The sequence below is a fragment of the Hyla sarda genome, chromosome 4, assembly GCF_029499605.1.
Source record: "Hyla sarda isolate aHylSar1 chromosome 4, aHylSar1.hap1, whole genome shotgun sequence".
NCBI lineage: Eukaryota > Metazoa > Chordata > Amphibia > Anura > Hylidae > Hyla > Hyla sarda.
Window position 1 is genome coordinate 17,304,349 of NC_079192.1, and position 18,187 is coordinate 17,322,535.

General features: G+C 44.2%; 1 protein-coding gene across 1 annotated transcript; it reads right to left on the reverse strand.

The window, feature by feature from the left end:
- Positions 1 to 1,855: 1,855 nt before the first annotated feature.
- On the reverse strand, positions 1,856 to 3,431 carry LOC130367296 (vomeronasal type-2 receptor 26-like). The gene is made up of 3 exons (XM_056569703.1): positions 3,405 to 3,431; positions 2,960 to 3,083; positions 1,856 to 2,778 (listed from the first exon to the last, which is right to left on the reverse strand). The coding sequence occupies exons 1-3, from the start codon at positions 3,429 to 3,431 to the stop codon at positions 1,856 to 1,858; spliced, it is 1,074 nt and encodes a 357-aa protein (XP_056425678.1).
- Between the last annotated feature and the right edge of the window lie 14,756 nt (positions 3,432 to 18,187).

Sequence of the window (18,187 nt, forward strand, 5' to 3'; positions counted from 1 at the left end):
CCACATTAGGTAGCATTGTCCCGTCCCCCCCATACACACACATAGACACACAAACGTACACTCAAAGACACACACAGACAAACACACACAGACAGACACACACACACATACACACATATATAGACACACTTACCTGTCCTGTGCTTTTCCTCTCCGCCAGTGGCCTGACGAGTGACGTCACTGACGTCCTGCACGGGTCTGCGGAGGGACATCACATGCGCAACTTCCCTCATCAGACTCGGGCCGGCCAACCGGAGACTGGGAGAGGAGGGCGGGGTAAGGGGAGTGAAGTCTTCCGGCATTTAACGCTGCTTGCCTGAAGCAGGGTTAAATGCCTCAAGAAGTTACCTGCCCAGCGCCTGGAACTGCATTTCCCGGGCGTAGGGCAATACAAATTTCACATACCGCAAATTTCCGGGCCGCAAATGGCCCGCGGGCCAGGAATTTGAGGCTTGATTGTTGTGGGCGCCGGTCGGTCTGTGCGGGCCGTTTGTGCGGGACGCTGAACCTATTTTAAAGCAGGGGCCGCTCCATCCGCCCATACGTTAATCCGGCCCTGCCTGAAGCCCATGTAGGTACCAGGAGACCTATGAGACTTCTTTTTCACCATCAATACCCCTCTGTCCCAACAGACTTCTCTGTCCTGCTTCAGAACCCCTCTGTCCTCTTTGACTCTTACTCCAGATCTCTCTTTCCCCCTCTTAGACGACACTGCTCTGCTTCAGGCCCCTTTGCCCCCTATACAGTCTTCTGTTTTTCCCTTCAGACCCCTGTGTCCCCCCCCCTCCACAGACCTCTCTGTTCCCCGCTAAAAACTTATGTTTCCCTCTTCAGACCCCTCGGCCTTCCCTTTACAGACTCCTGTTTCTTCCTCCATATCCCCCCACAGACTCTTCTGTCCTACTCCAGACCCCCTTTTCCCCTCTTAGACTCTTCTGTCCTTCTCAAGACCCCTCTGCCCACCCCTTTAAAGACTTTTGTTTCCTGTCCAGACCCCTCTGCCCCCCCACAGACCCCTATGGCCTGCTCCGGACCACACTGCCCCCCCCCCCCCCACACACACACACACACACAGACTCCTGTTTTCCCCTCCAAACCTCTCTACCCCCCATAGACTCTTATGTCAACTACAGTGTTGGGGCCTCAAAAAATAACTTACTACAGTGTAAAGATGGTTGTTGGTAGGACCCAGTGTACTAGGGTGGAGGTAGGAAGTGCTTTGCATGTGCATGCATGCAGCAAGTGCTTCTGAACTGCCCCAAATCTGTATACATTATATTGCAATCTTATTAGCGAGGCATACAACAGAATTCCCTGCTCCTCTACAAAAGTTTTTGTGATGCCCTACGCTAGAGAGTCATGTAAATTCTCTACTGAGAGCGAGCACTCTCTGGTAGGTGCAGAGTTTCCATTGTACATTTCCTTGAGCTGCTCAGTGTGAGGGTAAGCCATTCCGCACATTGTAGGTTCTCTTTGTTGTCTTGTAAGGACCCATATCTCAGCTTACTGGACCTTAGTGAGCATGAGGAGCATAAGATTGTAAATTAAATAAACAAGAAAAGTAATGGATGATATAACATATACTTTATTTGATATTAAAATTTTTCATCTAGATATTTATTTAGCTTATTCATAAATAGTCAACTTGTTATGATATATTATTTTATTACTAATAATGACTTCTCACAACCAACATCTTTCCAACACAGACCTGTAGAGGTCATAATGGGTCTTTAGGCCCCTATGAGTCGAACCGAATTACATGGCTAGATATAAGTTAGGAGTCACACAAAGACTCTCAGTAAATTTTAGTTTATTATCCTCATTTGTTCTTTAGTAAAAATGTTGAAGAATTTCATTGAAGATATAGGATGGTAACTTTGCTTTTTCTCATGATATTTTCCTTGGAATTCATCTCAGGTCTGAATAATATGAAGAAGCATTTAGGAAAAAACATACAGATGACTAAAGCCCAACTGGATGCTAAGATGGCAAATATCTCCATAGCCACTGTGTACTTGCCCTGAGCACTAAGGGAGGCTGGGATATAAGATATCCAGACACTGAGGAAGGCCAACATGCTGAATGTAATATATTGGGCTTCATTGAAGCTGTCGGGAAGTCTTCGAGCCAAGAAAGCAACAATGAAACTAATAGAGGCCAGAAGAAAGAGATAACCCAACATAGTCCAGAAGGCGAAGGGTGATCCCTCATTACAATCAACAACAATGATTTCAGGTCTAATATTAATGTTATATTGTGCAAATGGCGGAGCAATGGACAACCTGGTGACACACAGGATGAACTGTAACAGGCAACAGATGAAAATAATCATATAGGAGACCCTGAATGTCGTCCATTTTCTTAGGCTGCTTCCTGGTTTGGTGGCCATGAACACAAGAACAACCATGATGGTCTTGGCCAAAATGCAAGCAACACAAAGAGTGAAAACCAGACCAAAGGTCACCTGACGAAGGAGACATTTGTTATGTTCTGGATATCCAATAAACCCTAAGGAGCAGAAGAAGCAGAAACAAAGGGACATCAACAAAAGACAACTTAGAGAATAATTACTGGCTTTTACAATAGGGGTATTTCTATGTTTAATAAAAAGCCTCAAAATAAGAAGAGGAACAATGGAAGAGATCAAGCTGGATGCTGCTAAGGTGGCTCCTAACACATCTTCATAAGACAGAAACTCAAAGGGTTTTGGGAGACAGCTGGACTTTTCATGATTCGGCCACTGGTCCCATAGACACCTGACACAGTTAATGGAATCTGTCAAAAAGAAAAAAGTTTCCTGTTATTTTTTACTTTCATTCTTTATTTTTTGGAACTTCACAAAGGAAGAGTTTGTGGCCACCACATACATTATAACTCCATTCCATAGAAAATAAATTATTATTATTTCAAATTTGGACATCAAAAGGTTCTAGGATACTATTGAGGGACCACTTACCTGTCTGATTGGTGATCTCGTCTTGTAGACAGGGAATACATTCATAGCAGCAGATAGGTTGTCCCTGAATAGCTGCCTTCCTAAATCCCAGAGGACAACTCTCACTACAGACAGAACGTGGGACCTGTTAGTATAGAACAGTTTTATTATACAAGTTAGATGATTTTAAAATGTATTTCTTCTGCAATCTATTATTTATATCAAACAATAAAAAGTTTTTATACATTTTTATGCCAAATTCAGGGTTCTAGCTGGTGGATGTATCTAATGGAGCATGTAAACCTGAGGGGGAATCACCAAAAAGCCACCTTGAATTGAAATTGTTGGAATCAAATGAAACATGTGACTCAGTATGTCCTGAACATATCGACCGACATGACCAACTGTCTTATGCGATGGCCCTCCAGATCATCACACCAGCAGTTGGGGCAGTGTGTCACCCCACAGCAAAGGCCGAGTTAAAGCCCTCCATACTCGTCAATCGTCATCGGATCCCAAACAGAGACTAGAATTTATTGTTAATGATATAATGATTGCAGTCAGTAATAGTCCAGGTTTCTCGTTTACAACACATACGGTGATTGGCTGTTAATTGCAGAACACGTAATTGGCGTTGTGACACCAAATTTCCAGGTAGAGATAGGGGTGTGAAATAAAGGTGTCTGGATGGTAGACAAGCAAACTGTGGGAACTGCTCACATTTGTTGGTGGATCAAATGATCCTCACTTTTGGATATCCCCTATCCAAAAGGATAGGGGGATAACATGTCTTGTCGTGGGGGTCCCGCAGCTGGGAACCCCGCGATCTCTGTACAGCACCCGGTGTATGTTTAGAACAGCGGGAGTCGTGACATCATGGCTATGGCCCTCATTATGTCATGCCACACTCCCTCAATGCAAGTCTTTGGGAGGGGTCGTGGCCACACACCCTCCCAAAGACTTGCATTAAGGGGGACGTGAGGTCACGACCCCCGCCACCAACTTCAAATGTTCGGAACAAAATGTTCCGAACACTGGGGCAGTGGAGTACCCCTTTAGCATTTTTTGTAGGGATGCAGGTAAAGCACTTTTATGTAGTAAGACCCAGTATCTAATAGACCACACATGTAATCATTTACATATCTGCCTGATGCTTCATTGCATGACGAGGTTTGCAGCATTCTGACTTTTCTATCTGGGTACATACTTTCATCTTATCAGTGAGTGTATATACGGGGTTACAGCAAGGAAATTTATTTTTGCCAGGGTAAACAAAATTCAAACCTTAGCTTGAGCAGCTGTAGAAGTATATTAGATGTAGCTGAGCCAGAAATATTACTGTATGTAAACATGAAAATTTAACTCTCTCAACATTCTCAAGTTAAGAAGCTGTATTCCTTAGTATTGGTTGCTAGTTGATTGAATTATGCTTGGAAATTCTTTAATCTTCTTAAGGGTTATAATATGTTCAGTCGATTAGTGCAATTTTGTACTTTGAGAACAAGTAAAGTTGAACAGTGTCAACTAAACTTGGTCTGCAACTGGTTAAATAAAAGAGGGTCACTGAAGAATCACTAACCTACATGTACTGTCAAGAACATGGGGCAGGGAGTAGTGAGCCCTAAGCTGTCCCTTAAAACCACTTTCCCCGCCTACTTGCCCATCCGCCCTAAATGAAGGATCAACAACTTGAAGTTGGTCCCTTCCTTGCGTTAAAGTCCATTGGCGTCGAAGTCAACAAAACAAACAGAACTGTACAAAGTCGAGGAACAAGTCAGGAACATAATGGGAATACAATAACCAACTAACAGATATATAAATACATACAAGGCAGGATATAGCATACTAACAGATCAGGAAATCAAGAGAACTGTTCACATTGGACACAGAACAAGGAACACACTAGACACCCCACTCCAAGCAAACACGGGTACTGGCACAAGACTCACTCACTCCTAGATAGACAGATTAGCCCAAGGCTCAGAACAGAATTCTATCCTTGGAGTAGCAGGTCAAAACAGGACTGACATAATGCAAAGTGTTAATACAAATGAAGGCAACACAAAGCAGAACAAACATACACAAATACTAAAACCCAACTGATGTACTAAAACAAAGCAGGCTAAAAGCTATATATCAAACAGGACAGATAACCATGGTTAAAACTCAGGACATGTGCTCAAATAGACAAAAGTTAAAGTGCTTAGTACACCAGACATGGTCAGAATACAGATCTAATTACCAGCCAAGAGCAACACCTGAAGAGGCCTTATATACACTCCCAGTGCTGAACGCTGGAAGCATTAACTCTTCCCAAACTAGGGAGAATAAACACAAAAACTGTTCAGAAACAAATCTAATGTCTGAACAGAACCCAAAACTGAAAAACGCAAAAACACAGAAACGGAAATTACACATACTGTTACGCCGAGCGCTCCGGGTCCCCGCTCCTCCCCGGAGCGCTCGCAACATCCTCGCTACGGCAGCGCTGCGATACCGCCTCCAGCCGGGATGCGATTCGCGATGCGGGTGGCGCCCGCTCGCGATGCGCATCCCGGCTTCCGTACCTGACTCGCTCTCCCTCGGTCCTGTCCCGGCGCGCGCGGCCCCGCTCCCTAGGGCGCGCGCGCGCCGGGTCTCTGCGCCACTGATTGGCGCAGTGGTTCCAATTAGTGTCTTCACCTGTGCACTCCCTATGTATACCTCACTTCCCCTGCACTCCCTCGCCGGATCTTGTTGCCCTTGTGCCTAGTGAAAGCGTTCCCTTGTGTGTTCCTAGCCTGTGTTCCAGACCTCCTGCCGTTGCCCCTGACTACGATCCTTGCTGCCTGCCCCGACCTTCTGCTACGTCCGACCTTGCTTTTGTCTACTCCCTTGTACCGCGCCTATCTTCAGCACTCAGAGAGGTTGAGCCGTTGCTAGTGGATACGACCTGGTTACTACCGCCGCAGCAAGACCATCCCGCTTTGCGGCGGGCTCTGGTGAACACCAGTAGTAACTTAGAACCGGTCCACTAGCACGGTCCACGCCAATCCCTCTCTGGCACAGAGGATCCACCTCCTGCCAGCCGGCATCGTGACAGTAGATCCGGCCATGGATCCCGCTGAAGTACCTCTGCCAGTTGTCGCCGACCTCACCACGGTGGTCGCCCAGCAGTCACAACAGATAGCGCAACAAGGCCACCAGCTGTCTCAACTGACCATGATGCTACAGCAGCTACTACCACAGCTTCAGCAATCATCTCCTCCGCCAGCTCCTGCACCTCCTCCGCAGCGAGTGGCCGCTTCAGGCCTACGACTATCCTTGCCGGATAAATTTGATGGGGACACTAAGTTTTGCCGTGGCTTTCTTTCACAATGTTCCCTGCACTTGGAGATGATGTCGGACCAGTTTCCTACTGAAAGGTCTAAGGTGGCTTTCGTAGTCAGCCTTCTGTCTGGAAAAGCTCTGTCATGGGCCACACCGCTCTGGGACCGCAATGACCCCGTCACTGCCTCTGTACACTCCTTCTTCTCGGAAATTCGTAGTGTCTTTGAGGAACCTGCCCGAGCCTCTTCTGCTGAGACTGCCCTGCTGAACCTGGTCCAGGGTAATTCTTCCGTTGGCGAGTACGCTATACAATTCCGTACTCTTGCTTCTGAACTATCCTGGAATAATGAGGCCCTCTGCGCGACCTTTAAAAAAGGCCTATCCAGCAACATTAAAGATGTTCTGGCCGCACGAAAAATTCCTGCTAATCTACATGAACTCATTCATCTTGCCACTCGCATTGACATGCGTTTTTCCGAAAGGCGTCAGGAGCTCCGCCAGGATATGGACTTTGTTCGCACGAGGCGTTTTTTCTCCCCGCCTCCTCTCTCCTCTGGTCCTCTGCAATCCGTTCCTGTGCCTCCCGCCGTGGAGGCTATGCAAGTTGACCGGTCTCGCCTGACACCTCAAGAGAGGACACGACGCCGCATGGAGAATCTCTGCCTGTACTGTGCCGGTACCGAACACTTCCTGAAGGATTGTCCTATCCGCACGCTGACTCCGCACAAAGGTGAGACAGTCCTTGATGTCAACTCTGCTTCTCCACGTCTTACTGTGCCTGTGCGGATATCTGCATTTACCTTCTCCTTCTCTACTATGGCCTTCTTGGATTCCGGATCTGCAGGAAACTTTATTTTGGCCTCTCTCATCAACAGGTTCAACATCCCAGTGACCAGTCTCGCCAGACCCCTCTACATCAATTGTGTTAACAATGAAAGATTGGACTGTACCATACGTTACCGCACGGAGCCCCTTCTAATGTGCATCGGACCTCATCTTGAAAAAATTGAGTTTTTGGTCCTCCCCAATTGCACTTCCGAAATTCTCCTTGGACTACCGTGGCTTCAACGCCATTCCCCAACCCTGGATTGGTCCACAGGGGAGATCAAGAGCTGGGGTACCTCTTGTTTCAAGGACTGCCTTAAACCGGTTCCCAGTACTCCCTGCCGTGACCCTGTGGTTCCCCCTGTAACCGGTCTCCCTAAGGCCTATATGGATTATGCTGACGTATTTTGCAAGAAACAAGCTGAGACTCTACCTCCTCACAGGCCTTATGACTGTCCTATTGACCTCCTCCCGGGCACTACTCCACCCCGGGGCAGAATTTATCCTCTGTCCGCCCCAGAGACTCTTGCTATGTCCGAGTACATCCAGGAAAATTTAAAAAAAGGGGTTTATCCGCAAATCCTCCTCTCCTGCCGGAGCTGGATTTTTCTTTGTGTCCAAAAAAGATGGCTCCCTACGTCCTTGCATTGACTACCGCGGACTTAATAAAATCACGGTAAAGAACCGCTACCCTCTACCTCTTATCTCTGAACTCTTTGATCGCCTCCAAGGTGCCCACATCTTTACTAAACTGGACTTAAGAGGTGCTTATAATCTCATCCGCATCAGGGAGGGGGACGAATGGAAAACGGCATTTAACACTAGAGATGGACACTTTGAGTATCTGGTCATGCCCTTTGGCCTGTGCAACGCCCCTGCCGTCTTCCAAGACTTTGTTAATGAAATTTTTCGTGATCTCTTATATTCCTGTGTTGTTGTGTATCTGGACGATATTCTGATTTTTTCTGCCAACCTAGAAGAACACCGCCAGCATGTCCGCATGGTTCTTCAGAGACTTCGAGACAATCAACTTTATGCCAAAATGGAGAAATGTCTGTTTGAATGTCAATCTCTTCCTTTCCTAGGATACTTGGTCTCTGGCCAGGGACTACAAATGGACCCAGACAAACTCTCTGCCGTCTTAGATTGGCCACGCCCCTCCGGACTCCGTGCTATCCAACGTTTTTTGGGGTTCGCCAATTATTACAGACAATTTATTCCACATTTTTCCACCATTGTGGCTCCTATCGTGGCTTTAACCAAGAAGAATGCCAATCCTAAGTCATGGCCTCCTCAAGCGGAAGACGCCTTTAAACGGCTCAAGTCTGCCTTTTCTTCTGCTCCCGTGCTCTCCAGACCTGACCCATCTAAACCCTTCCTATTGGAGGTTGATGCCTCCTCAGTAGGAGCTGGAGCGGTTCTTCTACAAAAAAATTCTTCTGGGCATGCTGTTACTTGTGGTTTTTTTTCTAGGACCTTCTCTCCGGCGGAGAGGAACTACTCCATCGGGGATCGAGAGCTACTGGCCATTAAATTAGCACTTGAGGAATGGAGGCATCTGCTGGAGGGATCAAAATTTCCAGTTATTATTTACACCGATCACAAGAATCTCTCCTATCTCCAGTCTGCCCAACGGCTGAATCCTCTCCAGGCCAGGTGGTCTCTGTTCTTTGCCCGGTTTAATTTTGAAATTCACTTTCGCCCTGCCGATAAGAACATTAGGGCCGATGCTCTCTCTCGTTCCTCGGATGCCTCGGAAGTAGAGCTCTCTCCGCAACACATCATTCCTCCTGACTGCCTGATCTCCACTTCTCCAGCCTCCATCAGGCAAACTCCTCCAGGGAAGACCTTCGTCTCTCCACGCCAACGCCTCGGAATCCTCAAATGGGGTCACTCCTCCCATCTCGCAGGCCATGCGGGCATCAAGAAATCCTTGCAACTTATCTCTCGTTTCTATTGGTGGCCGACTCTGGAAACGGATGTTGTTGATTTTGTGCGGGCCTGCACTGTCTGTGCCCGGGATAAGACTCCTCGCCAGAAGCCTGCTGGTCTTCTTCATCCTCTGCCTGTCCCCGAACAGCCTTGGTCTCTGATTGGTATGGACTTTATTACAGACCTACCCCCATCCCATGGCAACACTGTTGTTTGGGTGGTCGTTGATCGATTTTCCAAGATGGCACATTTTATTCCTCTTCCTGGTCTTCCTTCAGCGCCTCAGTTGGCAAAACAATTTTTTGTACACATTTTTCGTCTTCACGGGTTGCCCACGCAGATCGTCTCGGATAGAGGCGTCCAATTCGTGTCAAAATTCTGGAGGGCTCTCTGTAAACAACTCAAGATTAAATTAAACTTTTCTTCTGCTTATCATCCTCAATCCAATGGGCAAGTAGAAAGAATTAACCAGGTCCTGGGTGACTATTTACGGCATTTTGTTTCCTCCCGCCAGGATGACTGGGCAGATCTTCTTCCATGGGCCAAATTCTCGTACAACTTCAGAGTCTCTGAATCTTCTTCCTAATCCCCATTTTTCGTGGTGTACGGCCGTCACCCTCTTCCCCCCCTCCCTACTCCCTTGCCCTCTGGTTTGCCCGCTGTGGATGAAATAACTTGTGATCTTTCCACCATATGGAGAGAGACCCAAAATTCTCTCTTACAGGCTTCATCACGCATGAAGAAGTTTGCTGATAAGAAAAGAAGAGCTCCCCCCATTTTTTCTCCCGGAGACAAGGTATGGCTCTCCGCTAAATATGTCCGCTTCCGTGTTCCCAGCTACAAATTGGGACCACGCTATCTTGGTCCTTTCAAAATCTTGTGCCAAATTAATCCTGTCTCTTACAAACTTCTTCTTCCTCCTTCTCTTCGTATTCCTAATGCCTTTCATGTCTCTCTTCTTAAACCACTCATCATCAACCGTTTCTCTCCCAAACTTATTTCTCCTACTCCTGTCTCCGGTTCTTCAGACATCTTCACCGTAAAGGAGATACTGGCCTCCAAAAAGGTCAGAGGAAAAACTTTTTTTTTAGTGGACTGGGAGGGCTGTGGTCCTGAAGAGAGATCCTGGGAACCTGAGGACAATATCCTAGATAAAAGTCTGGTCCTCAGGTTCTCAGGCTCTAAGAAGAGGGGGAGACCCAAGGGGGGGGGGTACTGTTACGCCGAGCGCTCCGGGTCCCCACTCCTCCCCGGAGCGCTCGCAACATCCTCGCTACGGCAGCGCCCCGGTCAGATCCACTGACCGGGTGCGCTGCGATACCGCCTCCAGCCGGGATGCGATTCGCGATGCGGGTGGCGCCCGCTCGCGATGCACATCCCGGCTTCCGTACCTGACTCGCTCTCCCTCGGTCCTGTCCCGGCGCGCGCGGCCCCGCTCCCTAGGGCGCGCGCGCGCCGGGTCTCTGCGATTTAAAGGGCCACTGCGCCACTGATTGGCGCAGTGGTTCCAATTAGTGTCTTCACTTGTGCACTCCCTATGTATACCTCACTTCCCCTGCACTCTCTCGCCGGATCTTGTTGCCCTTGTGCCTAGTGAAAGCGTTCCCTTGTGTGTTCCTAGCCTGTGTTCCAGACCTCCTGCCGTTGCCCCTGACTACGATCCTTGCTGCCTGCCCCGACCTTCTGCTACGTCCGACCTTGCTTTTGTCTACTCCCTTGTACCGCGCCTATCTTCAGCAGTCAGAGAGGTTGAGCCGTTGCTAGTGGATACGACCTGGTTACTACCGCCGCAGCAAGACCATCCCGCTTTGCGGCGGGCTCTGGTGAACACCAGTAGTAACTTAGAACCGGTCCACTAGCACGGTCCACGCCAATCCCTCTCTGGCACAGAGGATCCACCTCCTGCCAGCCGGCATCGTGACACATACACTGCAGATTTTAGGTCTTTTCCTATCCTCTGTTGGTTTCTGTAGGTGCACATTTTCTTTATCCATCCTTTTCCCACTGTGATGTTATATCTGTGTTCATGGGCATCCAGAGAAATTTTTATTAAGGGAGTGGGGTCCATAATTTTGTTGTCATTCATGCTCTGTCTCTTCTTGACAATGTCATAAAGGGGAAGGACATAGTCATTATCTAATTTTCTTCTAATTCATGCTACATGCTTATATCCTGTCCCTTATATACTGTTTTATAATTTATAATTTTTTAAGTAAAAAATAAAAATAAATGCTGCAGTCCCTAGGGTGATCTGGAACTGCCTCTGTGCGTCACCCATCTCCCTCACCAACATCACCTTCATAGCATGAGAGTTGATGCCCAGCTCCCATGCGACGGCTTTAAAGGGGTACTCCTCTGTCCCATAGTTCGAAATATTTTGTTCCGAACGCTTTGAGCTACCCACGGGGTCGTGACGTCAGGCCACGCCCCCTCGTGAATTCTGCAATTTAGCAGCATGTGAATATGGAGGTATGGAAGGTGATGAAGAAGCCATTTTCAGTGATAGCATTAGTACAAGGGTTATTTAATGATAGAGATGATCTTCATGCCCTCCACATATTAAAGACAGTGGCCAGGGTAGAACATGTAGGTACAAACTCCAATTTATTACAGAACTTTGTTTAACCCCTTAAGGACGCAGGGTTTTCCTGTTTTTGCATTTTTATTTTTTCCTCCTCACCTTTTAAAAATCATAACCCTTTGAATTTTGAACCTACAGACTCATATGATGGCTTTTTTTTTTTTTTTTTGCGCCCCCAATTCTACTTTGTAATGGCATCAGTCATTTTACCCAAAAATCCACGGCAAAACCATGAAAAAAATCATTGTGTGACAAAATTTTAACAAAAACAACGCCATTTTGTATCTTTTGGTGGGCTTCCGTTTATACGCAGTGCATTTTTTTGGTAAAAATGACACATTCTCTTTATTCTATAGGTCCATATGATTAAAATGATCCCCTACTTATATAGGTTTGATTTTGTCATACTTCTGGAAAAAATCATAACTACATGCACGAAAATTTACACGTTTAAAAATGTCATCTTCTGACCCCTATCACTTTTTTTTTCTTTTTCCGCATATCGGGATGTATGAGCGCTAAATTTTTGCGCCATGATCTGAAGTTTTTATCAGTACCATTTTTGTTTTGATGGGACTTTTTGATCGCTTTTTATTCAATTTTTTCCATGGTATAAAAAGTGACCAAAACTACGCTATTTTGGAGCGTATTGATCGTGCGGTTCAATTAACAATATATTTTTATAGTCCGGACATACATACACTCGGCGATACCACATATGTTTATATTTATTTTTATTCCCTTATGGGAAAAGGGGGGTGATTCAAACTTTTTTAAGGGAAGGGGTTAAATCATCTTTATTAACTTTTTTTTATTTATTTTTTAATGCTGTAGCCTCCATAGAGAACTATAACATGCATTACACTGATTGCCCCCACTGATCAATGCTATGCCATAGCATAGCATTGATTAGTGTTTTCAGACAAAATAGAAGTAATTTACAAAACTTTTTGGCACCAGTTGATTATGAAAGAAAAAATGTTTTCCACCGGAGTGCCCCTGTAATATACACATTTTCTTTACCAGTCAGTTCAGTGGAGCCAGGACTGGCATATTAAAAAGCAATTTTAGATAATAATAATAATAATATCTCACCTGTTGACCTCCAGTTGGCCATGAGATCAGACTCGGGTTAACCACCAGTGCTTTATCAAGGGGTTCTGAAGGACTATAGGTGCCAATCTTAACTTGTATCACAGTCCCGTCTGGATTCATTTGCCAGTTCACAGTGTGATAGACAGTAGGTAAGTCACCATTCTCATCAAAATAGATCTCTTTCCCAATGTTTAGAGTCATTCTAATCTTCCTTATATAATATACAAGCTAAAATAGGAAATGCAGGTGGTTAAATCATCAGATAACACAGTGTTGACATGGCAAACTTAACTTTTACTTTAAATTGCGGACATAAAGCCAATAATACATGAGCAAACCGATTAATCCGGTTAGGCATTCCTATCTACAGAACATAAGTCTAAATCTAAATCTTTTGTACTATCTAGGAGCCACAATACTCAAGATAACAATGGCTACATCTGTATTACACAAAGTCAGTAATCGATGACCTGTCATCAGGAAGTAAGTCTATGGCCAGATACAGTTTAAAGGGATTGATGAAGAAGCAGAAAAGGTCCTAACTATTTTGCTTCCTGGTGCACCACTTCTACTCCCTAGTCTTTTTGAAAGTATACTGTTCTGAGAACGAAAGGGGGCAGGTGCTTGTCCTGATCATTGCCCACACGCAATGTCTAATAGATGCATGAAGTCACTGCAACGACAGTAACATCATGCAGCTATTGGACATTGTGTGTGGCCGTGGTTACATCGGCACACAATGATCGGGACAAGGACCTGTCCTCTCCTGTCTCAGAACAGTATACTTCCCAGACCACCAGGGAGTGGAAGTGGAGCCCCAGGGAGAAGAACAGGTAGGACATTTTCTACATCCTGGGCAACCCCTTTATTACCTGGTGTAACCGCTTAAGGACGCAGGGCGTACAGGTACGTCCTGATTCTCGTTACTGGGGTTTGAAGCGTTCTCATGAGCAGATAACGCTTTAAACCTGGTGGTTCCCGACTGCTATTAGCAACCAGGACCCAGGGTTAATGCTGGGCATCACCGATCGGGCCGATTCCCAGCATTAAACCTTTAGATGCCGCGATCAAAGTTGATCACAGCATCTAAAATTAAAGTGAAAGAATTCCAGCAGCTCAGCGGAGCTGATCGGGACTATCACGATGGGATCGCAATGTTCCAATCAGCTGAGAGGACGGCAAGAGGGCACTTACCTGGCTCCTCGCCATCCGATCGGTGATCTATTGCTCCAAGCCTGCCATGCAAGCTGTAGCACCGAAATCACTGATCAATGCTATGCTATGGCATAGCATTGATCACTATATGCAATCAGAAGATTGCATGGTATAGCCCCCTAAGTGGGCTAAAAAATAATTGTATAAAGTGTAAAAAAAAAAAAAAAAAGTTAATAAGCCCCTCCCCTAATAAACATTTTAATTTACCCCCATTCCCATTTTTTTAAATAAAATAATGTATTAAAAAATTAAAATAATCATATGTGGTACCGTCGCGTTCATAAATGTTCGAACTCTTAAAATATAAAGTTAGCTAAACTGCACATAAAAATATACCAAAGTCCAAAATTGTACCAATAAAAACTGCAGACCACGGCACAAAAAAATGTGCCTCATATATCCCCGTACACAGAATTTTTTTTTTTTATAGAGGTCAGAAGATGACAATTTTTAAAATACTAATTTTGGTGCATGTAGTTATAATTTTTAAAATAGTAAAATAAAATAAAACCTACATAGATTAGGTATCCTTGTAACCAAATGGACCTCCATAATAAAGATAAGGTGTCATTTTTTACCGAAAAGTGCACTGCGTAGAAACGGAAGCTCTAAAAAGTAGCAAAATGGTGTTTTTTTTTATTTCCCCCCACAAATAAGTTTTTTTGTTTCACCGCAGATTATGTTATAAAATAAGTGATGTAATTACAAAGTACAATTGGTGACGCAAAAAACAAGTCCTCATATGGGTCTGTGGGTGGAAAATTGAACGTGTTATGATTTTTAGAAGGGGAGGAAGAAAAAGCTAAAGTGCAAAAACAAGAATTGTTTTGAGTCCTTAAAGGGGTAATCCACTGGAAAACATTTTATTTTATTTTTTTACTAACTGGTGCCAGATAGTTAAACAGATTTGTAAATTACTTCTATTAAAAACTCTTAATCTTCCAGTACCTCTTTTCTTTTTGAATTTCTTTTCTGCCTGACCACAGTGCTTTCTGCTGTCCATGTCAGGAACTGTCCAGAGCAGGAGATATTTACTATGGGGATTTGCGCATACTCTGTACAGTTCCAAAAATGGACAGAGGTGTCAGCAGAGAGCACTGTGGTCAGGCAGAAAGGAAATTCAAAAAGAAAAGAAGAAGAACTGGAAGAAAAAGAACTACATGTGGATCATATAGCAGCTGATAAGTACTGGAAGGATTAAGATTTTTTTTATAGAAGTAATTTAAAAATCTGTTTAACTTTCTGGCACCGGTTGATTTAAAAAATTTTTTTTCCAGTGGAGTACCCCTTTAAGGGGTTAATATCATACTTTTCTTCTGTCCATATAATGCACTAATTGACATGGGCTGAAGTGCCCAGAGGGCTTTCTCCATCCCTGAGAGCCTAGCCTCAGCCAGTCTATTTAATCTTCAATCACACCCCAGACAGCACTTAAGGGGGATTTCAGAAAAGATGACAGATGCAGAAGGCTTTTCTATACTTAGGAAAACACAAATATCTCTGGAATGGTGCATCATATAGACAAAAAAAGAAAAAAAAAAAAAAGGTATGGCATAAAACTCTATATAGTGTGGGCTAACTCTGACACCTTAATTCCTGCTGACAGGTCCTCTTTAAAATCTAACCACTTTATCTAGAAGTATCATGTTCCCACAAGATCTCCGTGATGCCCCCGGCATTCGTTTAGAACATGGGGTTCAGCACAGGAGGCTCGTGACCTCACGGCTGCGCCCCGCTCATGATGTCACGGCCACGCCCCCTTAATGCAAGTCTACGGGAGGGGGCGTGATGGCCGTCACGCCCCCTCCCATGGACTTGCGTTGAGGGGGCATGGCAGTGATGTCACGAGTGGGGCGTGACCGTGAGTTCATGAGCCTTGGATCCAGCACGGATGTCTGGGGTGCCGCAGCCAAGATTGTGGGGATTCCCAATGGCGGGACCCCCGCGATCAGACATCTTAAACCCTATACAAAGCATAGTGGATAAGATATCTAGGGTCGGCCCACCAACATTTTTTTTTAGTTACTCCATTGGAATAAAAAAATCAAACTTTGAATGGTTGGTGGCCTTGAGGACTGGGTTGGGGACTTCTGTGGTATAAGAAGAAAGTTGAAAAGGAACTCATCTCAGCATAGCAGCCTATTAGTACAAAATCCTTTCTTGAGAGGAGTCTGTAGTACTGCATGAGTCAAAATAAGCAACTTTCACAATTACACTATTTATGCTTAGTTTTTAAAAACAAAGGGATAGGTCAATGATTTCACTGCTCATCTCCGGTTACAGACATAACAAATAATAACTCATCATAAAGGGAGTAACACAAATGAAGAGCAACTTTTTATGTTGTGTGTTGATTTAAATGTTGTCAATAAGGACTTTTAAAGGGGTACTCCGGTGGAAAACTAAAAAAAAAAATATATATATCACCTGGTGCCAGAAAGTTAAACAGATTTGTAAATGACTTCCATTAAAAAAAATCTTAATCCTTCCAGTACTTAATAGCTGCCGAATACAACAGAGGAAATTATTTTCTTTTTGGAACACAGAGCTCTCTGCTGACATCAGGACCACAGTGCTCTCTGCTGACATTTCTGTCCATTTTAAGAACTGTCCAGAGTAGGAGAAAATCCCCATAGAAAACATATGCTGCTCTTTTCAGTTCCTAAAATTGACAGAGATGTCAGCAGAGAGCACTGTGCTCTTGATGTCAGCAGAGATCTCTGTGTTCCAAAAAGAAAAGAATTTCCTCTGTAGTATTCAGCAGCTAATACGTACTGGAAGGATTAAGATTTTGTAATAGAAGTAATTTACAAATCTGTTTACCTTTCTGGCACCAGTTGATTAAAAAAAAAAAAAAAAAAGGGTTTCCACCGGAGTACCCCTTTAACCATCTCAGATCTTAGATTTTGTAGTTCAGATTCTTACTCTACATTTACCTGCCATGGTTTGAAATTCCTAATGTCGGCACAGGTCCCTTGAGAAAATGGTCCCTCTCCAGTCTTACATATTTTTAGATCATGTAAAGCTTTAGCCAAGGTATACACAGAGGAATACATATTATGAGTATATCTTTGGCTGATGTTGAAAGTAACGCTGCCAATGACTTCATCTAGCTGTTCCATTCCGGTACAATTCCTCACTGGGGTCTTCACAGAACTTGTAGTGTTGTCACCATAAGTAAATGTACAGCTAAACATTTGCTCCCAGTATTGCTTTGCCCAATTTGGTCCCGTAGAAGCAAGAGGACGAATATTCCTCAGGAACTGGCTGAAGCCTGGTATAACATAACCAAAGGATGCGATGCCGAGTGCGCCATTTAAAACAGGAAAATATTTACTTGTTGACAACAAGGTCGACTTGGTCCAACCGGCATTACCAATAATAATTCTCCCCATGACATTCTGCTTCATCATCTCATTCACAATAGGGATAAAATCAACATCAAGAGAAAACACAATAATAACCATCGCTGTGGACTCTTTGATGGTCTGCACTATTCGAGGAGCATTGCGATCAGGTTGACCTAGACGAATATATTCAGTAAAAGCCAAACATGCTCCGGCCTTGATCAACTCTTGCCTAATCGGAGAAATTCCCTCAAGACCGTAATCATTGTCACTCGCTATAAGACCAACCCAAGTCCAACCAAAGTTCAGAACAAAGTGAGCCAGTCCAATGGATTGAAATTTATCACTCGGAAGAACCCTAAAGAAGGATGGAAATATTCTCCTATTACTCAGAAGAGAGACACTTGATAGTGGACTGACCTAGAAAAATACAAAACAGAAAGTGAAACATTTCCCATACTGTACAAAGATGTAGAACTGGTGTAGGGTCGTTATTCAAAAAACAGATTATGAAAAATAGAACAAATTAAATTCTTCTTATTATATTATTTATATTTTTGTATTTATTATTATTATTTTTAAGAGAATCTTTACTCACTATGGAAAATTGTAAAGATTGTAGAGTAGTGAGGAGCAGCAGGGGCCACATTTGAATTGGCGATATTTCGTGAATATATGGACGAATATTTGTCCTATGTTCGCGAAATTCGCATATGCCCTATGTTTTTTGTTTTCTTTTTCCATGCAAAAATTCATGACAAAATTTGCAAAGTGCGCATGCACAATTATACCTTTCACCGAAAAGAAAGGAGGGATCAGTGTCCAGTCTGGAAGGGCAGATATTTGCATAAATATTCACATAAATATTCACATAAATTTGCGTAAAAAAACAAATATTCATCATTACGAATACGGTATATATCACTATATTTTAAATATTTGCAA